Consider the following 26,300-nt stretch of genomic DNA (forward strand, 5'->3'; position numbering starts at 1 on the left):
CTTTAAGATTGGAATTTTGAGGATCTCTAAGAACACACATTTTAAACTAATTCTATAGTACTCTCATTATCCGTATCCAGGACTCTACAGATAGGACAGGATTTTGTGGTTGAATGAACGAATTAATGATCATCGATATAATGTATTTGATTTGATTGTTGGCCTTACAATTTAAGTTCATAAAAGTACGAGTTCTCCCAAAAAATGTTCCAAAGCCGAAAAGTATTCGGAAAAGCGACATTTTTCGATTGCGGGCTGGGGAAGAAGTGGTGGAGGAGGAGAGGTGCATCCATAGAACTCAAGTACCTCTTGTGCATGGGTGTGTGTGTGAGTGCATGACAGGGTATCGAAAGCAAACAGTAGAATAAAAACAACCGAAATCGTGGGCGATAAAATTCGTACTCGAATCGAAGTCATTGTCACTGGCGGGGTTAGTTTCTCTAGCAAAGGGGGTGTTTTATAATATAATGTTAAAATGCATATGTATACTTATTCATGATCAGAATGAACCGACGACATCCTCCTTGTTGAACTGAATTTGCTTGCATTTACTACGCCTCTGCCTCTGCCTCTGCGAATGCCTACGCCTCCGCCTCTGCCACTGTCCCAACTGGCGATGACGTTATGTGGCGGCTGTGGCGCGCCGGACGGTCTGGCAATGCACACGCTCAAGTCTGTCGCCGTCGTCGTCAGCGGTGGCGGCGATGCACTCACACATGCACACGTGGTACTTGTGTGTCTGTATTGTAACACCTCCCAACCCAACCGTCGCACCGTCGCACCGCCGACGCGTTCGTCAAAAGCGCCAACACCACCAAAAGGAAAGAAGAAGCAGCCGCAGCAGCATATAATCTAAATGGAATTTTTGCTTTTGCTTTGCGCTTTGCTTTTTTCCGAACGATTTCTCAACCTAAGATACCAGGCCCCCCGCTCCCGCCCCCGCAACAAGGCTCCTAACCCCTGGGGTCCACAGAGAGCGCAGTGCGACGCCGACAACGCCAGCTTTGACGCCAACGTAGACGTTTTCTGCTGCTGCCGCTGCTGCGCTGGCCAGCCCATTCCACCGCACCTCGCCACACTCCATGCCTCCCGCTGATGCCCTCGTTTCGACCGCTGTGCTCTCTCGCTCACTCGCTCGCTCGCTCGCTCGCCCTCTGTGTGTGCGCCTGTGTTTGTGTGAGTTTGGATTTTTCTGGCGACAGACTGTCTGGCCTGACTCTGCCGCTGTCGCTGTCGCTGCCAAGTGGTCTGCCTCAGGCGCACCGCACCGCACCTCACCATCGCACGTTTGCTTGCCTTTATATGGTGACTGTATGTATGGATGTATATGCATATGTATGTATTTCTATATGTGCACATACAAACTTTTGCTGCTGCTGTATTTTGTTATTGTTCCTCCTGCTGCATGCATGCATTCGTACATATGTATGTACATTCATACATAGATATATAGATTCGTATGTGCGTATGTCTATGGCCGTGCTGATATGGATTCTCAATGCTGTACATAGATTTTTGTGTGCCAATGTGTGCGCGTGCATTGTAGGTATCCCAAAGCCACGCCACATGCACATACTCGTACTACAGTGATCACTGCCACTGGTAATACAGTGATCACGTGACAAAGCTCACCCCTAACCCTCGACCGTCATCCTTATTTGATGTACGTTTAATGTACACGTAAAAAGTAGTCGTTAGGACAAAGTGTGACGGTTCTGATTTAAGCTGGGGGCTCTCTTCCGCCTCATATGTTTGTACATACGAATGTACATCAACCGTACATCAGAATATAAATAATTTTCTTTGATTAAAGCGTTCGCGGATTCTAGGGATGGTTATAATAGGTAAAATAAGTTAAAATACGAACTCCTTTTTGTTTCCACTGGTTATACGGGACCACGAATTGAAAACTTTTGACATGAACATCAAAAAAGCATCGTAAAATTAACGATCTACTCGATGAAATGGATTTCGATATATGTACATAAAAAACCTTCATTCAGAGTACTAAAAATTTCAGTAAAAAAATATACATACATATGTACAACAAATTCTTGCAGAATGTATCATAGAATAATTATCAAATTTTGATTAATCAATAGTTATAAATTGTAGACTAGGCGCTCTTTCTTCTATACAGCAAATGTACATCCACAATCCTCAAACTACTTATACGATTCTGAATCATACACATATGTTCACTGGAAAGTTTGATCGATTGAACATGGCTATAGCTACATCGATCGTACTTTTTAGGATCTGAAATGATCCCTTCAATGCGCTGCAAGTACGAGTTATTCACACTGGCAAAGTATCTTTATACAATTTATACAAAAGGAAATTAGATTCATTCACAGAAGCTCCACAGTACATCAGCAACATACCGCGAAGGCATAAACAAAACAGGGCAAACCGATAGGGACAGCAAAAGCACCAGAGACGTCCAAGACTTGGAAGACTTGGCATACAAACACAATCGCACTCGGAGTCGCACTCGTATTTGTATATATTATGTACATATGTATGTATGTACATACTCTTATGCATTTACATAAATATTTACTTTCAATGAAATGCCCAAAGCTGCAACTGCATTCAAAACGAAGCCAAAATACTCGCATGCTCGCATTACAAGAACACACACACATTGTGGGACGTTGGACGTGGGACGGAGACGTAGGACGTAGTACACCCCTTCTGTACATACGAGCCATGCACTCCCCCCCCCCCCCCACGCATTTGAAGTACAACGACAACTCTCGCACTGAAGAACATTTCCACCTCAAACCCCTGGACAGAACAGATCTGAACATACCAGAATATGACTATGCTCGCCATACCCATATGTAGATTGTAATTTTTTCGTTATCTGACTTCAAATATTGGATTTACATAGACAGTTTACCGAAACCCGAACCCCAACCCCAACATTAGAGCAGAACCAGTAACCAAACCAGCGTCCAGTGGGGTATCCTACGTACAGTAGGCATTTGGAAAGTGTGATATTGGAGGGGTACGTATATTACTTAGAGGGGGGTGGATAACAAAAGCAATATATTCGGTGGAAACAGTGTGAGTGCCAGGGATCTGGAGCATATGTATATCTGAGAAACTTTTATCCAAGACCCTTATCATGATTCTATATCATTAAGGGAAAGGAAAAAGAGAACATTTAGCCAGAAAACAGTTGTGGTCTATAACTTTTGCGTTGATCTTTCTATATAGGGGATCGGCTATGGCTTATCATCTTTGAACAAATGTATAACTCTTATCAAATGAATAGGGACTAGGATTAAAGGTAAGATCTCGGTAAGATTTAACTCAAGACATTTGGTGTTACCCCCATATGATTGGAGGTTGTAACCATCGTTCCATCTAAAAAATACTACGAAAATTATGATAAGCCCCAATACAATCTGAATGATTCAAGGTATAATCAAAATCAATATTCTTTACGTACTAATGTGGCCGCATGATGAGTGGCATAACGGAAACCCGTATCGTACCTACTGGACAGGTTAGGGAATAAACTAACTAAAATCAGAATCAATGACTTCAAGACTTAAAGTCCTCTAGTAGCTGGTAATTTTAACTATGTATATCTTTTGAATCCTGGATCTCTAAGAACACAAAAATGCCAAAAAAAAAAAAGTAAATATATAACTCTGGCTTACACTCTTCACACAGATATCCCCAAGCAATGATTGAGCAATATAACCAAATCAAAACAATCTTATCGCCGATCTTATGCCATTAATCCATCGACAGATCAGGGGAGGCCTCCTCCCCTATGTTAGAGACGTGTCCTGTCTAATACGTAAACCCGCTGACATGGGACTGTGGGACACAAATCATTCCAAAGTATCGTCTGGTCTGGTGCTTTGGTATGCAACCGATCGCGCCACACGTCAGATGCTTATCACTAATCTCTCTCTTCTTCCCGCTATGGGAGTTCTTTTGGGCCGTACTCGAACCATACTCGAAAATGGTTTCGATGTAACGCCTTCGAAATGGGACCCGAACCCGGCTTCCATTCGGATTTGGATTTGGATTCGGAATTTGATTTACGGCCAAACGGCGTTTGGGTCTCATAGATTTCATAATTAGTATTTTGTGTACGTTGTCCCCCGAGTGATAGACACCTTCTACTATGCCAATGGGTTTGGGTATGGGACACACAATAGCTGAGCGATTTATGGACAGGTGTTGGCGATGTCTCCGGCTACTGTGCAGCCGCATAACCATCCGATTGCTCATGCCGCACGCGTACTCAATCCCCAGATATAGAGAATGCTCATAGATAGACGGATGGATAGATTGTATCGGGGGTACGGCTACTGCTGCGGGTACGAAGGGTGCGTATCTAATGAGGTCTACAACTCATTTAACTTTTTAAACGAAAGATATGCCATGCCGCTGACTAAATTATGGCCACCTGCGGTGGCGGTGGCGGTGGCGATGGCAATGGCGATGGCGATGACGGTACCGATGATGGTGACGATGGCTGTTGGCTCCTCCATCTGAATCACCAAAATGTCGCTGAGGATATGCGTAATTCGACAGTTTGACAGTAACCGGATATGGATCCATTCATCATTGTGATCCCAAAATCCCGTATGATCATTAGGCAGCTATGATAAATGTCCCGAAGATTATCGATTCGTATGCAAGGATGTGCGTTTCTTGCGATCGAATCAAAGCTATGATCGCATTAATTCCAAACTCAAAATTTCGATAAAATGCCGAACAGGTACGTCGTCGATCAGAGGCGAGAGTCCTCGATGAAGAAGGATGAAGGTTTATGGTGCGGCCGTAAATGCAAGCCAAGTTCTTTACGGCCCTTAACACAAACCCTAAATGTGGATTACGCTAATATTGTCCCCTAATAAAGTGGCCTGGAACGATGGCCCTGGCTCGCAGGCGAAGAGTATTGCGTCTGATTGGTTTTTCCCACGATTACAATTAGCCGGACAGCGGGACAGACCTGACCTGACCTGACCCTCATGCTGACCGTTCCACTGCCACTCGGAACTGAAGGAAACAGTGGAAGGACGCAGGCCAGCGCTGTGGATTGTGCACTAAGTTGCTTAATCCGACGGGAAATCCAAAACAAATGCGACGGCCTGCACCCGATGATGTGGCGTGTCAAGTTATTGAACTGACTCTCGCACACCGATCCTATACGATCCTATCCGATCCTGAGGCGAGCAGAGGCTATCCTCTACACGTTCCTCAGGTCGAGGCAAGGCGCAGACCTAAGCCAAAGTTAGAGGCACACCACATGTGTGTTTGCGACTGGCGGGAAAGCCCCATTTTAAAGCTGGGCCAAAACGGCAACACATGGTGCGAGCAACCCTCATCCCGGACCTGGACAGGTTCACATTCCATTCCCTGGAAGAAGAAAAAAACAAGAGAACGTGTACGAGAACTCGGAGGACCAAACCAGGCAGGTCGATGGAGAGGAGCCACTTGTCGGGAAAACCTCCAACAAAGAAAAATATCAAGTGGCATTGTTCCTGATCTTTCAGTTAGGAATTCTCAGGGATTCGCAATATTAGAGATTTCTAATCGAACTCCCAGATGGGGTTATGATATGATTTTCTGATGTCATTCTTCCCTATGATGCGATTGCGTTCGATTTTTCCTTTTAGACTTTCAAAGCGGTAAAAAAATATAGATTTATTATCGAATTTTAGAGGTAAAAAAGATAGCCACGAGAGGTAGGTAGTTTAATAATTCTAAGAAATGTTTTGCATTGGAATATCAGCAATTATTTAACTCAATATTTTATATTTATGTGATCTATCGAGGTATTAAAAAAAAAGAAGTGTAGGTCAGGTAACTTTTAAAATATCATTAACATATCTACTGATCTTTTTAATTTGGTAAGCGTTTATTTTTAAAGATATCACTCAGAATCTTTGAATCTATGAAGCTTTGAATCATGCAGAGTTTTATAGTGAAAACATCTAATGATCGTCCCTAATCAGCGATGGTTAATCACATGTTTTTCACAGCTAATTGCACAATCTCCGAGGATTATCTATCTCGGATAGATAGATGTCACCCATTTGTCGAGATATTTCTTTACGATTTTTGAATATTTCGATTGACGCTCTAGATAATAAAATACCTCCAGAAATACCAATGCCATATTATGATAACAAAGTAGTACTTTTAAATACCCTCTCAAGATATTTACAAATTTTAGCCCATTAAATTTGATTGAAGACGAATTTTCCTAATGGGTTTAAGTGGGAATACGGGAATTACTTACCTTTTCATTATTTTTATAGCCTTCTTTCAATGAAATATCAATACAAAAATGCACATACTGAATGTACATATTGTACATTTAGCTTATTCGATAATACAATAAAAGCTTTTCAAAATTAAAGCTACATATATGTAGATTAGGTGGGTAGAACTCTTACCGAGTTATGATCTGAAAAAATGTCATATTAAGGTCTGTATCGTTATGGGCATACTTCAGAACCCATTCGAATTACCCACTCCATAGGGTCTCCGACGAAATCAAAAAGGTTTGCACAAAAAAACACACGAAAATTGTGCAAAAGCTTAAGTCTTAAGTAGAATAGATCAGAGAACTCTTGCCCAACGATCAACCGTTGGCCATCCACCCACACGCGCGTCTCCACGAAGAAAAAAAATTCGGCAATCGCGCTGAAACTGGCAGAAATTATTGCTTATCGAGGTGGAATTTGAAAGCGGATGGGGGTTCCGAAACGGGGTATGGAAATTGGAATGAATGGGGAAATGGAAAAGCAGATGAAAGTGAAAGAACTGTTGAGGGCGCTCATGCACATGCACATGCACAAGAACAGCCAAACATTCGAGCATTTGGGCTCTACATTTTTGTTGACTGGACAGAATCTCGTTGCAAATGTGGCCAAAACCACACACACACACCACACACACACAAAGAATGCATACAATGTGTGCATTTTATATGAAAAATGTGTACGAGCACAACTATGTATGGGAGGAGGGGCCCCCAAAAGCATTGAAAAACAATATGGCCTTATATGGCCACGAGGCTTTATGTACGCGAGTACAGAAGGGAAACCACCGCCACCCAGCATCAAGTTTCTGCAGAAAGTTTCTAGAAATTGGGAATCCTGAAGAAATCATTCTTGGAAAAGGGAATTGAGAACTCAAAAAAAGTCCATAAATTACATAAATTGGTATAGAATTCAGAGACATTTCAGGTATATCTTACACAAGCGGAGTTCTAAGAAGACGCCTGTCTTTGATAAATGATTGGTGAAAAAAATGTGTATATTCAAGGGTGTATACGGCAAGAGAGCGCTTTTCTACCATAATGAATGCTGTTTATTAGGGAAGATGTCTCTTCAAAAATTATCTATCTCCAAGGAATGTACTATCCAAGGAACGTCTTTCCCCAGGAAAGATCCTTCTTCAAGGAAGATCTTGCTCCAAGGAATTTGTTTCCCCAGGAAGGAAGATCCCTTTCCAAGGATGTTCGTCCGAATTGCGTATAACATAGTCCATTTCCGGTAATATAACCTGGGTTTTATTCCGGATAAAGCTTCTTATAATATGGTGCTGCTCTACACGCACGACTTCTTAATTTAGAGACGAGGTTAGTTTGGATACTTAGTTAGTTAGTCAGTAACCTCTAGAATCCATCAGCGTAGATGTGAAAATAAAAAGGAAACATGGGCGAGAGGGCTGGTTGAGGGACTGCTGGAATGAGATTCAGACTTGAAGAGGTTCAAACTACATATGTACATATATACGTATTTATGTTATATGTACAATTAGAGATCTCTCATTAATGAGTGATACTGAACCTAAATTTTTGACCAGAGCTTTCTTTTTTCATGTAGGCGAGCACTTAGAAATGATTTGGCCTTCGATCATTAATTGGGTTAGTTATATATAAAAGAGATTCAGGGATACCAGCACTGATTGCATGAGAAATAACTATGGCCCCTTTCCCAAGATTTATCATATCCATTTTCTATTCCCAATCCATGTTTCTGTGAAGTGTCCATGAATATATGTATGTATTAGACATTTTGAGTGTTATAACCACTAAAATCCCTACGAATAGAAATCCTATATCCATAGATCTCTAAAGTAGAAACAAAGGATCCGTAGATCACAGAATCTTAAGATACATATATCAATATCTGATGGTAAACATGGATGTACCCGTACGTGTGCTCTGAATATTTCCAACTTCCCATTGCTCTAGCCTTAGCTTTCTTGTATATGCATGCCGAGGAATGGCTATGGCTATATCCATAGATCAATATGTTGCATCCCATATCCATGGGATACATTCACACACCGTTGGATAGGCTATAGCCCGATGGAAAATTACCGAGCTGAGTCGCATTCCGCAAGAGGCAAGCGATAGCCGCCCCTTCGAGCAGTGGGCAAGGGGCAGCGGTTAGAAGGGTAGATTTGGAGCAGGGGGAGGGGGAGACCAGAGCGTTAGTTACTTGTTGTTGGCCGGTTACGTGGGGCAGTCGATCGATCAGTTGCCAAAGTCGAGGTCGCGTTCTCCACATAGACAAGCACCCATACACACACGCAAACACACAACCGTACTGCACACGCCTCTATGTATAAGAGTGTGTGTGTGTGTGTGTGTGTGTGTGTGTATGCGTTGCTTGAGGGGGCGAGTAGGAGGGAGTGCACATGCTTGCAAAAACAAAAGCAACGAAAAAGAAATCACAGCAAAAAGGGGCGGGGGGAGTACCACTGCAATAAAAGGGTTGTCAGCGGCAGAGTGAGGGAGACGGAATGAAGAGCGATCGCAATGGGTAATGGTCGAGTCGGGTCGGGTCGGCTTTGGCGTTGGCGGGGCGCAGCGTGTGAAAAGACGACAGCAACAGCAGCAGCAACAACAACGGCGGCCGCAGCAGCAGCAGCAGCAATGGCAGCGGCAGCAACAACAAAGACGACAGTATGTCTGGCAGCGTAGCATGAACTGGCGACATTCTGTCTGGTAGCGATCACAGTGCGGCGTTGCCGAACTTCAGTCGCTCTCACTATGTTGGTGGGGTACCTGTCTATGGCGTGCTCTCTTTATCTCTGTCTCTCTTTCTGTGGGACACACACACTCACACTCACTCTCGCAGAGACAGAAACGAACGAGCGAACGAACGAGCGGCAGACAGAGCGACGACTGCAAATGAACTTCAAGCTGGATGAACGCTACCTCCGACTCCCCTCTCCCGACAGCAACAACCTACGTGCCTGGCAGAACAGCGAACGAGTTCTAGCATTCATTCTCCGACACGTTCATTCTCTCTCTCGACCACACACACATGCACACTGCGGAAACTGCTTTTTGGCGCTTGCTGCCCCATGTCTGCCCCCATAGCCATCTCACTCGCTCTTGGACGAACCATTCGTCACTTGTCGCTGTCGCTGTCACAGTTACAGCAACAACAATAATGTGTGAATACGAAAATAAATTAAATAACATTAGCTTCAGAGGTACACCTTGCCGATGTGCCGCCACTGTGCGGTACAGTGGGAGCAGATGCCTAAACAGCGCTGCTGCCTTTACCGCCAACGCAGACGTTGAGGCGCCGGGCACGGGTTCGCGTAGCTTTCATGCGTCACTCCCGTCAGTGTGAACGTGGCAAAAGCTCATTTAACATCGCAGCTTTCCTTTCCCAATCGAACGATCCTGCAGGGAAGCCATTGAAAGCTCTCTGAACAAAAGCTCTGCTCACAACTTCAATATGGCTGCTGCATTCTCTACCTCAACCCCAAAACCCCCACCCAAAAAACGATCACTCAGTTATTTACAGTGGAATTTCACACCAAAAGGTGCGCGTTTTTTTCTTAACAAGAAATGCGCATAGCATCATCGCCCCGGATGGGCCTCCACCCGCCCGCGCCCACACCTTTGCTCATCGTAATTCCCTTCCTCGCCCGTACCAATGCTTATCGCAATTCCCTTGTCCTTCCCCCTTTTCCCAGCACAGAGATGAGCGATGATGCTTTTTTTGGCGGCGTGCCTCGATCAGGAGGGGCAGCGGAGGGTAGCTGTTTCCTGTGGACCAACCAACCTCAACCTGTTGGTCCGAACCGAGCCGAAGAACCGATGGCAGCCACAGCAGCGAAGAGAAGAGCGGAGCAGATGTAAAGCAAAGCAAAGCAGAGGTAGAGCAGAGCAAGAGCAGTGGTAAAGCAAAGCAAAAGCAGAGGAGGACAGCGGAGATCCAAGCAGATCGTCGCATTGCCAGGGCTGCACTCTAACCAATATATGTAGACACGACTGTGTCTGGCGCCAGGGCTGGGCCATGGAAAATTAGCTAAGCTCCACTCTGTGCTTCGCTCTTGTCTCCCTCCACCGATCACTCACCCTTCGGCCTGACCGACGGGACGGACTGCCGCTCTGTCTGCCGACGTTCGACATCTTTCCAATTGAAAATCGACAACAGCGCAGCGCAGCCTACTGCAAGCGGAGGCGTCGGTGTCGGTGTCGAGTGGACAGCCAAAGCCGGCATACAATGTGGCGCTGCTTGATAGGCAGAAGGAAGGGGCGGGGGCATCACAGGGAGGAGCGGTGCGGTGCGGTTCGGTTCGGCTCGGTTCGGTCAGCTCGACAGACGAGTTATGTATGTGCTGCGGTGTAAAAAAAACCTGTTTGTTTAAACAACAATCTTGTACTAAAAATACAAATGCCTCACACATATACACACATCAGCAGCCGGAGTAGCAGCAGTGTCTGTGGAGGGGGGAAACAGCAGTAGCAGTGGCAGCAGCAACGTGAGCAGAAGAGGAAGAGAGACACTAAGCACTGGCTCCTCTCTCACTCTATCTCTCTCCCCACATTGACACTCACGCGCGCGCTCATTCACTCACACACACAAACACGTACAGTGTGGCGCTCGCTTTATGCTGCTTTTGTGGGTTTGCTGATGAAGGGGAAGGAGAAGAGGAAGAGCCGCCTGCCAGTATGTCTGCCAGAGTGCGCCAGCGTCTTCGATTGCCCCGCTGCTACAGTCGCGTCTCTCCTCTTTCCCCCCTTCTGTTCCCCCTGTTCCTGCTGTGCACAGCTGCATCGTTTTTGTTGCCGCTGCCAAAGCACGTAGGCGTCCGCTGGTGTCTCCGTCCTTTATATCCGCTGCGTTTTCTGTGGTTCTGTCTCATGTGCATGTGCATTTGTGTGTGTGTGAGTACGAGTGTGTTGGTATTGGTATTGGAGGGCTCCCAATATGAAGGAAGGCGCAGGCCCCAGGCAGACCAGGCAGCGCCTGCTTCTTCTGCCTTGGCTCCCTCTTCTGCTACTGCTGATTCTTCTAGTACCCATTTCCGTGAACATGATGATTTCGACCAAATGTTTGCAATGCAGAGAGGGTGCATTATCAATCTAATTTTCTTACCATCCTCCAATGTCTATAGTTTTTAGAGTTCTTTTTATACATTATTTCTAAATATATGTATTTTCAATATTTGTTCTATAGGTCTATAGGGGCTATTTGTACAAGGAAAAGGCTTTTCAAGCTAGTTGCTTTTCCGTCTTGGGGGAAATTTATACCTGTTTCTACATGATTGTGATTTTCGTTTGATTTGGAGCCTAGACCAACAGAATTTCGCAAAGCCGTTTCATTGTAAGGATGGGATACAGGAGCAACAGTTTATATGAAAATGATTGATACACTTGATTGAATATGATGTTCCGCAGTTTTTTCTATTAAATGGAGTAAGATCTCATAATGTGGAGCGCAAAGGGTAGGGTAGCAGAAACTTCGAAACCCGAAGATAGAATTTCATTCCTGTTTCTTCTGGTTCTGCTTCTTCTTGTGCCTTTCTGATTCTTCTACATCTTCTTCTTCTTGTTTTGTTTTACGTTATTTATGCGCTTCGTTCACGTTCGACTGCAAAACAGAAATTGACTCAAATTGACGACGGACCCTCCTCTCGACCCCACACTGCACCCCTCACACACACAGCTCCACCCTTTGGCCAGCGAAAGAATGCCGCGAAACTGCAACCGCAACCACAGCAGAGACGTCGACAGCCATGGCAACGGCAACAGCAACAGAAACAACGAAAACGACTGCGACTGCGGCTAACTAGCGCTGGTCCAAGGCAAAGGCAAAGGCAAAAGCAAGAGCAAAAGCAAAGGCAAAGGCAAAGGCACAAAAGAAACAGGAGAGAACACCTGAAGCTCATGGCAGTACATGTGTGTGTATGTGAAGCTGTGGCGTTGCAGAGGAAGGGCGGAGGCAGAGGCGCAGCAGCATTAAAAGTCAGGCCAAGCGAAGCGAAAACAGGCAACAGCAACAGGCAGAGGAGGGCACACCACAAGGATCCAAGAAATTCCATTTCTTGGAAAAGTTAATAAAAGTTTTGCCTTCGCGCATCGCCTTTCGCATGTGTATGAGTACTGCCTGCCGCAGCCCTGGGCCCCTAACTCCAGCCACCGCCACAGAGCACCTCCTTCTCCATCTTCATCTCCTTCTGGTCCTACACTCGCACACACACACCTTTTGGTCAGCGCGCATAAAAATGCGCCTTCCGATACACTGAAAGAAAATGCCATTCTCTCGATTGTAAGTTTCATCATTTTGTAGATTCAATCAAATGAGAAATTAAATATATTTACCTTTAGTGCCATTTTCGAGGCCTTTTGAAGATCCTTACAGTTTAGAACTGGATTCTATAGATCCCATAAGAAATATGTATGTCTATGTGAGGGAGCAGAGCTTCCATAAGGTCCCTTCCTCAGCTGATTGAGATTTTAGAAGGATGAATGCTTTAAAATTAGCTCTGGAATAGATTACTCTTATTGTGAGAGATTGTGAGATTGTTTAAAACCATCTAGATTTAGTTTTATCATTATATAAATATCAAATTAGCTTCTGTCTGTTCGAGTACATACTTAGTGTATGTGCATAAAAAAGAATTGATTCAATCTTAGAATGGTCATCCACTAAGCATCAAAACGATATACAAAATTTAATTTACAAGAAATAACAAACACAATCCGGCCTGTAGATACGAAACTATCTTTCAGCTTTTTTATTTCAGTGCAGCAACAGCAAAAACAACGACAACGACAACGACGACAACGGCGGCCCAATGTCTGGCCCATAGGGGCAGGCAACAGGCTACTATGACAAGGGGCAGATGCAGGGGCAGGCAACAGGCTGTCAAGAGGTATGGGGGTTGGGGGAAGGTTGGAAGGTAGGAAGGGAGAGGAGCGTCGACCAAGGTGCCTGGAACGACAACGACAACGTTGTCCGTACCCATGACGTTGGCTTTTTGTGGCTGGCTTTGAGCTTTGGCAGGCCGCTTTCTTTTCCAAGAAGAACTATCCATTAGGCGCCTGAGTCCGCTGCGGAATCGTAGTTACCTGGAATTGGACGGGGGACCAGGGAGCGTCGTCGTGCAGCGACCGATCCTTAATGCTGGCATTGTGAATCGTTATGATTGTGGGGAACGAAGTACAAGAAGAGGGCAAAACAGTGAGAATGAGAACTGAAAATCAATATGGCAGAGCGCACCACATTCCCAGTAAGCCCCATCCGGAACCTTGAAAATATCCAACCCAAAAATTAAGCGCTTTTTATCGGTGACGAGAATCGAAACCGATCGACACCAAGAGCCCGATAGCTGTTTTTACATAATCGATAGCCTTAAAAATGAAACGTATCCGAAACGTGATTAAACCGCGGATTTTCACAGGGAAAGGGGGTCAAATATCAACAAGATATCACTATCCAGTCAATGGATAGTCTAGCAGTAGCGCTACAGATTGGAGCTTGAAATATATGCCACCGATAAACGGGTGAGGCGGCACTTCGTGTTCGGTTCCCCCAGAACAAAGGCCCTGACAGATAGTGCCAGATATGAGGCACAGATACTCGTACTCGCTCTCGTACGATTGTGGGATTGGATTCCGCTGGTACTTATTCATCTATCTTCCACGTTTGTTGCACTTTGTAATTCTTGAAAAATTAAAAACAGGAAAAAACAAAGAAAATACATATGTATGTACATGTACTCGTAAAAGGCGAGAGAGAGAAAACTGTTTACAAAATCGATTTTTATTGGGCCGCCAACAAATAGAATTTAGCACTTGAATTGCCTTTGTTTGATGTTATCGCCTGATAAGACCCCTGATCGCATCGCACTATTGGAAGCGGGGACTATGTAGTTCTATACCCTTACTGGGGGTACATGTACGTATGTATAATTATGGTGCACAGATAAGAATTTTAAACTCTCTAAATCGTGTATATTGTACCTCTATTCTGGATCATTGAAACCCGATATACACTTGTTTTTTTTTTGTTTGCAGGTATTACGAGAGTCCCCAAGATCGATTCAGTATATAGTATATATCGTACAATATCTATGTTCAATTGTATGTCTGTAACTCAACCAAATATGACCAAATTGTTATATAATACTGTAACGATCGTTAAGCAGTTATCTTTTATTTTTTATCAATGGAAATCAACTACAACAATCTGCAAGGGTATGTGAAGATTCGGTCAACGGAGCGTGGCATTTTCCTCTAGTTTTTGTTGTTGTTGCTAGTTACGAGTAGAGTGCTCTTCGCTTAGTCATTGGTTAGGTGAGTGTGGGCGGGCGTGCGTGATCATAGGTGAAGAATTTCCTGTTGACAATTTCATTTTATTTCGAAAGTGCTGATGTGGAGTTGTGTGTCCTTAACGCTGGTGTATCCATAACGCTGGAGATCCACAACGCTGGGTATACTTCATTTTGCGCTGGCAACGTTCCTGTCTGTCCGCTCTCCTGTTTCATCGGTTTGTGGCTCTTTCTGTTCCCTTCCACGGCCTCCTGATCTCCCACTCTCTGTTTCTCCTGATCCACCGCACTCTCATCTGGCTCCTCTGATCCCTCACTCTCTCTCTTTCTCTTACTCTCGCTCTCGCGATCTCTTTCTCTCTCTGGCTCTCCCTCTATTGCTCGCTGCGCTCGCGTGTGTGTCTGTGTATTTGTGTGGGCTTATTCAAACGCAGACAGCACGGCGGCAGCGTTGGTCAGGCCCCAACCTGAGGCCCTCGTTCGCTTCAGAGCTGTCCCCCTCTCCAACTCTCCTGCTCCACTCGGCCAACGCTACCCCGTCGGAGCCCTATAGTCTCGCCCGATCAGAGATCATAAGTGCCCCAGCACGTCGTTTGGCTGTGCCTTCGTCTTCGTTGCTGACTGCCGCGCCCTTTCCCCTTTTCCCTTTCCCCTTTCCCTACCCGTTTTCCACTTTAGTTTTTGTATACCCTTTTGCACAGCTGTATTAACACTTTGATTAGGTATTTGTAACGCAAGGAAGGGGTAAACTTCGATGTAAAAGGGTACATATTACCGGGAAAATATGTACATGTACTTTTCGAGAGAAGAAAACAGCTAAAATAGTACCGATCGGATCCATTATATCATATAGCGATTCAGTAGACGCGATCGATCTGCAAGGGTATCTAGCTTCGATCATCGGCATAAGCCTTCTTTTTTGTTATTTTTTAGTTTTCAACTTTTTAATCAATTCATGGGCCTGTCGTTCCGTCCGTCCGTCCGTCCGTCCGTCCATCCGTTCGTCTGTCTGTCTCCCCATCCAAGTGTGTGCCCCCGTGGGTGTCTGAGTGTGTGTGTGTGTGTGTGTGTGCATCTATTGTGTGTATGGGCTCTTCGATTTGTACGTTACCTTTTTTTATATTCAATTTTTATCTCTTTTCCTTCGTCTTTTCCGCCTTTTTTTACCTCCACTTCTTCTTATTCTGATTCTGCTTCTTCTTCTTAGGTTTTTTGTTTTGTTTTTGATAAATCGATTTAGAAGCCGACGGGGTCTAAAAAAAAAGTGGAATTCTTTTGATTTTCATTTTCAACACACAGACACACGAACGCCTTTTGTTGTTGTTGCTTTTGAAGTTGTTGTTGTATCTTTAATTTTGTTTTCGGCATATTTTCGGTTGATTTTTTGTTGTTGTTTTTTGTTTTACTGGGAAATGCATTTAAAAAGTATTCTCTTTTTCCAGGCGCTCCACTGTCACAGGCTCCAATTCCACACCATTCTGTCCCGCTCCCTTACTGCGCACCAGAGCCGCCATTCCATTTCATTCCAGACAATGCGTCGTCTTCGTGGCCCTGCGGTTGTTGAGGAAGGGGTTAAGGCACAGTGGGCTGCAGGGGTTGAAGCAGGGATGGGATGGGTGGTGCATTCTGATTTGGGCGGAGAGGGCACAAACAGGGGGGTTAGAAGTCCAGGAGCAATGGGATTGGGATTGTGAGTGTAGGAGCAGTCGAATGGGGATTAGAGAGTGGGAGTTCAGGCACAGTGGAATATGGGTTGAGATGCAGAAAACATCTCGTCATAGCGACTCTCATCCATGTTGGACAGTGTAATGTTCTGCTCTTGGTGAGTGATGGGGAATGAGCCTGAGATCTATCAACGGACCGACCGCAGCCATCCATCGGTCAGACGAGGGATGCGGGGAGTCAATGCTATCATTGGCATCCATCCATCTCGCTCGCTCCCCCTTCGGGATATCGCACGCGCAAAATGATGTTGAAAACACTCTTTTTTTATACCATAATTTTTGTTGGATTTATGAATTTGCATACACACGCAACCAAAATCGGCCCACTGTCAGGCAGCCTCAGTGACAGCCTCCGCACACACTACACACACACACACACACACACACACCCAGGGAGAGAGAGAGAGAGGAAAAGAGATCTCTGCATATGTGTTTCATTCATGAATTCCAGTTGACGACGACGACGGCAGCGACGCGCAGATTTCTGTGAAAGAAGGAGAAGAAGCAGCAGAGGCCGAGGAGACCTTTTTCGTTTGTCATTCGCAACAAGTGCGGGACTTCTCATCGTTTTGGTTGCTGCTGCATTTATTGCATGGCTGCTGCGTGGCTATGCCCTTTTTTTGTCTTTGAGCTTAGACAGGGTGGCGGCGGCGGCAACGTCGACAGAAATAAGCTATCGCTGTATATGTATGTATGTAAATATGTATGTGAATATGCATGCACACTGCCGCCAACAAAAACTGCTGTACATATAAAAAATGCAACGCTGTTTGCTGCATTCAACAGTTGATTCTCAGTGAGAGCAAGAGAGCGGACTTGTCTGAGAGAGAGAGAGAGAGCGCGCACACGAGTGACATGCGCACCCCCACCCCCCTTTGGACCGGTAATGCTCAACAAGTTCATTTGACGATCTGTTGCGTCGCTCTGTCGCCGCGTCAGTCGTTGTCGCCGTGTGGGCTGTTGTTGTTGTTAATGGTGGAGGGGGGTGCGCCGGGCTAGGCAGGACGGGACCGAGCACTCGGCACTCGGCGGGGCCCTAATGCCAGTGCCAGTGCCAGTGCCAGAATGTCTGGCAGCCACGACTCTGGCGCACACATAGACATGTGACTACACATGCACATGCATATGTATGTAGATGTGCCTGGCAGAGCTAGAAACAGCACCAGCAACCGCAGTCCCACAAACGTGGGGCGCTGTCGTCGCAGCACAGTGGGGCAAATATCAAATGAAAATGGTGTTTTGAAAAAAAAAACACAACATTTGGGGGATATGTTAATATAAAGGAAAAAAGAATAGAATATATAGAAAATATATGTAATTTATATATTAACTAAACAAAATATTGTTTTGTATACATATGCATCATATTCTTATCTGTTCCTGGCAATTCAATGCCCTTGCCTAACTCCTCTGCGCATGTAATTTGCTTCACGGTGCGCTTGTCGGGTTAGTCAGTGAGGCGACGACTGCGTCGCCAGGGGGGCTAAGCATGGTGGGAGGCGGGGGGGAGACGTCGGGCTTGGGGACGGGGTAGAGCTGGTTCCGTCCCCTTCTGTCCGTTCCGAACGGGGCGCAACCAGCAGCGCGCTCACAAAAGCGCCGCGCGGCCGCGCCGACAAGAACGGGTATTGGTGCGGGTCTCTCTTACACAAATGCACACGAGTGCACACCGATACACACTCATACAGTGGCGCAGACACCTCGCCGACGATTGTCGTCAGTTTGTCTGCAACGCTCAGCGCCGTGGTCTTGCATTGTTGTTATTGCTGCAGCATATTGGAACTGGCTCTGGGCTCTGGCTCCTCCGCCGTGAGAGAGGAGAGGCGACCCTATGGGCCACCGCCGCCGCCAAGTGTCTGCTGACACTCGTTCTCACTCACGACGACTCGTTCTCACTCACACACACACACACACGCACACACAGGTGCTGTTGATGAGCTATTAGAACGCAGATACAACGACACTCAGATACACACACACACACACACCCACATGCAAAAGGCAGGCAGCAGACCCAGACTGAGCGTCGTGAGTTTCGTTTCGTGTAGTGTCGTGCCGTCTCGTATCGCATCGTTTGCCCGTTTCATTTGGTTTCATTCTGGTGCCCCGGCCGCCTGTGTGCGCGAGTGTGAGTGAACAGCAAGAGCCAGCCGCCGTCGCCGTAGCAGCAGCAGCGCAACGCCGGCAGAGGCATCCGCCGACATACACAGCAGCGAACTGCCGTCGAGCCGAGCCAGTCTAGAACGTATCTTTGAAGTAGAACGCTGAGGGCAGAACAATTGTGTTTTGGATTCCTTGCCGTGCGGATCGCGAGTTATGAAAGCGCAGCAGCAGCAGCAGCAGCAGCAACAGCAGTAGTAGTGGCAGTAGCAGTAGCAGCCATAGCCATAGCCATATAGCAGCAGCAGCACTCGAGCAGCATTCAAAAAGAACAGCAGCGAAACAGCTCAAAACTGAAATCCAAACTCAGAAACAGCGCCATCGTCGTTCGAGCAGCACGCAGCAGCAAAAAGCAAAAAATAAATTATAAAATAACTATAAAATAAAAAAAAAGAACAACTAAACACTATCTAACAAAACTGTTGAACGCGACCAAAGGCTAAAAACGTATATAGTTTTTTGTGTGAAATCAATATAACTATTATTTTTTTACTGTGTGTTTTTTTACGGAACTTTTTCCCGCGTGTTGTTGTTGGCTTACACACTCTGTGGGTTAACCTGTGTGTGCGAGAGAGCGGACGGACGTCGCTGTCAACGTGAACGTCGTCGTCGTCATCGTCATCGTTGTCGTTGTCGTTGTCGCAGTCACCGTGGGCGCCTCAGGCCAGACCAGAAACCAGGGCTGCCGGATCGCGAGTTATGAAAGCGCAGGCGTCGCACGCATGTAGCAGCATTGGCTACAACAACCACAACAGCAACAAAAGCAACAGCTCCAATACCAACACCAACAAAGCCTTTTGATACAATCAAACCCATATACAAAGTAACTGGAAAGAGATAGAGAGAGAGAGAGAGAAAGAGATATCTATATTTTTGATAGAAACCGTTTTATACGACCGGAGCACCCAACATCGAACCAAAATGGATACCAGCGAACAAAGTTCGATCATCAATGGATCATCAATGGGAGTAGGAGTGCAAAAGCGACAGTCGCAGTCCCAGCAAAAGGATCAGTCCGAACCGAACAACAACAGCTCCTCGGGCAGCCCCAAAATGGGCTCTCGACGCATCTTCACGCCCCACTTTAAGCTGCAGGTCCTGGAATCGTATCGCAATGACAATGACTGCAAGGGCAACCAGCGGGCTACCGCCCGCAAGTACAACATCCATCGCCGCCAGATCCAAAAGTGGCTGCAATGTGAACCCAATCTCCGCTCCTCGGTGGCCAACAATCAGCACCAGCAGCAGCAACAGCAGCAGCAACAGCAACAGCACCAGCACCAGCAGCAGAGCCATCAACAGCAGTCGGTGTCCCCCACACCTGGACAGGTGAAGACGCATCAGTTCCACACTTTGGACCATCCGCTGGTCCATCAGATGCACCATCATCATCATCTACATCATCATGCCGCAGCGGCGGCTGCAGCGGCACACCATGCCCATCATCTGCTGGCCAATGGATTCGCTGCCGCCCACCATCCGCACCAGCACCAGCACCAGCATCCGCATCCTCATGCGCATCCGCTGGCTGCTCATCCACATCTGCATGTGCCTGTGGCGGTGCCCGTGGCCGTGCCAGTGGCTGCAGTGCATCCCCACCAGCAACAGCAACAGCAGCAGCAGCAACAACAGCAGCTTCCAGCAATCGCCAACAGCAGCAGCAGCCTAAGCAATGGCAGTGCCACCAGCAATGGCAGCTCCAGCCAAGGCTCCACCACAACCGGTGGTGTCCTGGCGGCGGCCAACATCGTGGCCGTTGTGGCCGCAGTAGCCATGGCCAACAGCAGCAGCAGCAGCAGCAGCGGTAGCGGCAGTGCCTCCACAGCGACGCCAACGCCATCAGCCATCAGTGCCAACCCATTGCCATATACCCAGAGCAGCAGCAGCAGCAACCACAGTCCTAACGCTGCCAATGTCCAAGTGCCAACGCAAGTGCCAATCGCGGTCTCCCCGGCTGCCAGCCACATTCCACACCCACATCCGCATCCACATGCCCATCCGCATGTGCATCCCCATGCCCATCCCTATGCCGCCTACCACACTTACCTGCCGCACCACCACCATGCCATGGCTGCCCAGGCCCAGCCATCGCCAGCGGACCACCAGCTCGTGCAGAGTCGCCTGGAGGCAGCCCCCACACCGGCGCCCATGGACCTGTCGCTGGGCAGCTCCGCGCGTCGCCAGCAAAAGCTCGAGAAGGAAATGGAGCTTGAGCACCTTCGGCCGCGCAATGCTGCCGGGGTGGATCTGACCTTCAGGAAGCGCAAGGTGAACTGCACGCCCGTGCAGCCCGACAAGATCAGCAAGCTGGAGACGATCAAGAGCGAACCGGAGCCGGAGCACGAGCAGGAGCAGGAGCAGGAGAGCGAGGATGTCGACGTCGACGTGGAGGTCGAGGCGGAGGCGGAGGCGGAGTACGAGCGCAAGCTGCCCTCCAAGCAGGTCAAACTCTTTAAGCCGTATCTCCTGGACGACGACGATGAAGCCGCCGCCGGCGCTGGGGATTCGGAGGCTGACGAGGTGGATGCCCACGAGGAGGAAGACGAGCGCATTGTCGAGGACGACGATGATGAGGCGGTCGAGGGCGATGCCGATGAGGATCAGCACGAGGATCTGAACGGCAAGAAGCAGCAGCGTCGCCTCAAGAAGAACAAGAAGGTCGGCGAGCAGCGGGATCCCATTATCTGGAGCAACCATCCGTATCCGGCCTGCCTCTCGCCCTCACCCCACGCTCGGAGCTCGCTCTCCGGCAGCAGCTTTCAGTCGCCGCTGGTCATGCACCTGCAGGCAGCGTCGAATGGCAGCGGTAGCGGGTCCCCAGTCTCCTGCCAGCTGCAGACATTTCCCGGCAGCTCCCTCGGCGGGAGTCCTCAGCACCAGTTTCAGAGCAGGAGCGACAGCAAGACATCCACGCCCATCCAGAGTGTGCTCAGCCCGTTCTCGGCACCAGCCCTCTCACCCACCGGCTTCTGCTGTCCCAAGGGCTCCCCCGTGTCCGGCTACGAGAGCAGCTCCTCCACCTACAGCGACAGTGCCAGCAGCAGCAGCAGGAATTGCGGCGGCACCACAGGCAGTGCCAGCAATTTCAGTCTCAATCTGCAGCTCCACGCCGCCGTCTACAACGACAACCTGATGTACATCCAGCAGCAGCAGCAGCAGCAGGCGAACCTGCAGCGGTGGCTGGATCAGGATGCATTGGCCGCTGCCATGGCCGCCAGCAGCCATCACACGGCGGTGCAAGTGCTGCAGGCAATGCCTGGGACCGGGCCAGCCTCCAACACGGCAGCCTCATCGGCGACAAATTTGACATTGGTGGCATAATCGATGTAGCAGCAACAGTTGGAGGAGCAACAGATGGCGGAGCAGCGGGTGTGCGGAGCTGAGATCCCACCAACAAGTTATGGCAGTCACTGGGCCTGGCCTTCCTAGCGTTAAATAATTACCATATATTATACACTTTCTTTATGGGTTTAGGCGTGCCTCGTTCTTCAGTTATTTGCTAAGGATTTCAAAAAAGAGGGGACATTCACATCCTTCGCCCTAAAATATATATCATATATCTTCCAAGCATATCAGAGCCCCCCACCTAATCTCTAAGGATATAACAAATACATTTTTTTTTCTCTAATTCTAAGAACAAATTAAGTTTAAGGAAGACGGATAATTTTTTTTGTCATTAAACATTGAACAATGGTCTATAATACGCATATATTTTTTTTTCATAATTTTAGAAATTTAATTTAATGTCAAATTTTGGACCCTTTTTGCAAGCGTCGGAAAGTGTAAATAATTAATTATATTGTGTACAAAATCGGGTAACAGACGACGGAAAGGGCGCGGCGGAACATATTAATTTTTTCGCCCCAAGAATTTCAAAAGAATGGGTAGGGGGAAACGAGAGGGAGGTAATATTGTGACACTGTAACTGGAAAAACTGAGCAAACAAAAAAAATTGTTAAGAGTAAAGCTTTAAAACCAACAAAAATACACACACACACTTTTACACACAAAACACACACACACAAACGCACGCGTACGGAGCTCTTATGTGTAAGGGTTTTGTTTTTTTCTTTTGGAAAATGGAAAATTGAAGATTCTTGTGATATACAAAACAAAAATACAAAATTTAATAAAAACAATACATAAAACGAAACTGTTGAAAACTGAAGCTTAACGAATTATAGAGATACATATGTCTACACGGATTAATATATATACATATATATTTACACCCCAAAACACACGACAAAAAAGAGAGCCAGAACATTAGAGATATATACATACATTATATGAATAGTTACGGAATTACATTTTAAAGTTAGTAATAAATCTAAACCATATACATATATACAATATATTTATATACAACGACAAAAGAAACAAAAATTAAGATGGAAATGTTTTTTTGCGTGCAACAAAGGGATATTTTTTTAAGGAAATGAAACCTATTTAAATGCCTAGATATATATACATACAATATATATAAAAATCAGTATTTTTATATATAACATTTGACATGAGAGCAACAGCAACAATAACAATAATTGTAACATTTGTGACCACAAACAGCAGCAAAAGCAAACAGGAGAAAGAGCCAGAAAAACTACCAACAAAATAATTAAAAATGAATTGATTAAAAATTAACAACTGAAATTGAAAAAAAAAAACTTACAAAAAAAAATTGAACTGGTTTTTTCATTGGATCATCGCAGCGGGGCGATATCTATGGGCGTGGCCTGGAAATATGCAACCAAAATCCGCATAAAATGCAGAATTTACAACTGACGGTTCGGAAGAAGAACACTAATTTGGAGTTGGCAGAGTTCCACCATTGATGGGAACCTTCTTTCTATAATCGATGGATTGGTCGATTCTTCAGATGTCCAAGCTGTTAGTAATCCTTTTTATTGGTAAATTTCTGCTTTATCGGAATGGGGATCTTTCTACGAAAACTATTTCTCCTTTAGCTCAAATTATGCGTCTGATCTATACAAGCCTCTTTTGTTACGTTTAGTTACAGGAAACTAAACCATTACAGACGATTTAATATTCTTATACTTTCACTAATAGATGCTTTTTTGAGCAGTTCTGTACTCAGGTTCTACAGCCCTTTCCGACCTTTCCAATTCTACTTAACGAATTTCAATAAGACCGATGTCTTTCGATTGGCCTTTTTGTTGTAGAAACTTTATCAAAACAAGCCTCAAAATTAATGTGTCACGTTAATTCTAATAATATAAATTGTGAAAAAATAGTGATATCATAAAAATAGTTCATTTTAAGTAGTTCAAATAAATTTCAATCATTTATTGCAAAAAAAATGGTATTCAGCTGAAGTATTAAATCAAAATGCATCAGTTTTGGGTGTCATAAATATCCTTGAAACATATTTAAATTCTGAAGTCTAAAAATCTAGAAAATGTTCATACATTCCAATGGTAGTGAACAAATATCAAAAAAGGTTTAATTGATTGAGACCACAGTCTTAATGATATGTTTGTGGGATCAACCCCTTCATATCTCCCTTCATCGGCAAAGATAATCCCTTACTTTACCCCTTTTTTGTCTAGTATTTGCTATCATTTATTTCATATAGTTTTCTATAGTTTTAGAAATGCACTTAGTAGAAAGGAGTGCGGTTGGGTTTGTGCATCCGTTGTATAAGTCATTGTGAGACTATCTGCACCTTCAACAAAACCATCTGCAGGCCATGAACATAGCATATAGGTGAGTGCTCTAGAGAAATTACTAGCCAGATCCGATGGACAGATCCTGTACTTGATGGATGCCTTAATGTCAAGTGTTTGGATTATTTGGATCATCATTTGTATGATGATTAAGTGAGGTTAGGCGCGCATTCAAAGAACCCAACGCTGTTTGATCTTTCTCGGCACACAAATGCTTTCAATTTCGAATATTCTTTTGCATTGTGACAACGCATACTCATGGGCCAGAGCTTTAAGGCTTTTGAGAGACTTTCACCCACACCCCTATCCACCCTAACCATCCCCCCATCCCCATCGTAGTGATCCGTTCGGTTCCGTCCCGTCCCAACACGACTTGGTTCTGGTCAAATCGCTTGGCACATTTTGGCTATGCTGCCGCGGCGGGGTATGACTAAGCCGCAAATTCTATAATGATCGTATTTTTAAAACGTTTAAAAATAAAGTGCTCTCGTTTGCCAATGTGTGCGCCAATCACGAGCTCCGAGACACCACCACAAATCAGCATCAGCACCACGAGAGCCACCAGCACACCAGCGCACCACCGCCGCCGCAAGCGAACGAGAGGCATACTCATTGTTTTTTACGCGACGTTTTTCCTCTTTTTGCATTGTACGATTTCTTGGGATGAAGGCAACAAAAAAAAAAGCCAACTAAATCCCCGAGCATACATGTAGAGTATCCACAGTCAAAGCGATCGTTGCCAAAGAATTTTTGCGACATTTTGCGACCAACAGATGGACGGACGGCCGGCGGGAGGGATACCCCTACGTAGGGAAAGGGTATAGCAGCGGGAGGGATATCGGGATTCGGATTGTACCGTATCGGATCTGCATGTGATTTTTTCGTTCAGGTGATCGTTCCCACGTAGTCAATGATCTTAGAATGGGTGAAAAAGAGAAACGTTGAGATGTGGAGTAGCACGGTTGGCGGATAAACAAAATGGTGGAGGGGAATGGGGAAAAGTGGAACGGACGGAGTAAAGGGTACTAAATCAAAAGTGAGCAATTGAAGGGAGTGAAACATGAGGGAAACGAAAGTGAAGAGTAGAGCAGTGCGACGAGGAACTGTATGGTGTTTCACAGAGAGAAGATGAACAGGAAGATGTGGAATATATAGAAGTGGAACACTCAAGGAGGAGAAACATAAGGAGCCTACAAGGGGTGTATTCGAACGGAGACAAATAGGAAGTTAAAAATATGACCGATGACGGACAAATGGAAAAGGAACAGACAGAAAGTACTGAGTGGGGGCATGGAAACAACGAACAGGAGGCACGGGGAAGGCGAACGAAAGGAAGTACAAAGGTGGGCGTGAAATTGAAAGGAATGAGAAGCACGGGGATATGTAACAGAGACAGATAAAAAAGCCACACGTGAAAATACCGTAACAGGGGAACGGAGGGAGTGAAACAAATTAAAGGAATGGTAAACGGTGAACGGTTTTCGAGTGGGGGAGCAACCGCAGAAAATTGCAAAATTTCGTTTATTTTCGTTTCGGTTTTGCTCTCCTCGTTCCGCGTTGCCGTGTCAACTTTTTCTCGACGTTTTTTTTTTATAGTTTTTTTGTACGGCTACTGTACCTGTTGTTGTTGTTGTTGTTGCAGATCCAAGCCACGTGACAATTTTCGATTGCTCGAATGTACCCCACAGAAATATATATTTTGACTTGCATCAACGTCAACCGCCGCATCAGCATCAGCATCCACAGGGGGCATGCAGCCAAAGTTTGCAAAGTAACGCAGAGAGGGGACGTGGGATATGGTACGTGGGACGTGACACCTGAGTCCCAGTCTCGAGTGCATTGCAGATGGCGATCGTCTATTTCTATATACATAGCTATATGTACATACGAGTAGTACCTATATGTTTTATATTGTTTGTTATTGATCAAGCAGGTTCTGGTTCTTTGATGTGATGTGATGTGATGTGATGTTGTAACCAGGGGAACCATTGTCGAGCGATTTCACAGACGATCGTGACATAATCTGTTATATGAATTCCTACATTTCGCGCAGATTCTTGTTAAGAGATTGTGAAATTCTGGTAAACCAGAGGTTCTAAAGGTTGCTGTTGGTATAGGGCAACATACCTTCTAGGCGATTGTTTCCCATATCTAT

General features: G+C 45.9%; 1 protein-coding gene across 1 annotated transcript; it reads left to right on the forward strand.

Moving 5' to 3' along the window:
• Positions 1-18,664: 18,664 nt before the first annotated feature.
• LOC6597645 (J domain-containing protein DDB_G0295729) lies at positions 18,665-22,159 on the forward strand. Its single transcript, XM_026993489.1, has one exon. The coding sequence runs from the start codon at positions 19,380-19,382 to the stop codon at positions 21,777-21,779; it is 2,400 nt and encodes a 799-aa protein (XP_026849290.1). The 5' UTR covers positions 18,665-19,379; the 3' UTR covers positions 21,780-22,159.
• The last annotated feature ends 4,141 nt before the right edge of the window (positions 22,160-26,300 follow it).

Source organism: Drosophila persimilis, unplaced genomic scaffold (genome assembly GCF_003286085.1).
Source record: "Drosophila persimilis strain 14011-0111.01,24,50 unplaced genomic scaffold, DperRS2 tig00000841-arrow-arrow-pilon, whole genome shotgun sequence".
Classification (NCBI taxonomy): Eukaryota; Metazoa; Arthropoda; class Insecta; order Diptera; family Drosophilidae; genus Drosophila; species Drosophila persimilis.

Excerpts from the sequence above, each read along its gene's own strand:
- LOC6597645 (XM_026993489.1), top strand. The coding sequence starts at position 19,380 with ATGGATACCAGCGAACAAAGTTCGATCATCAATGGATCATCAATGGGA.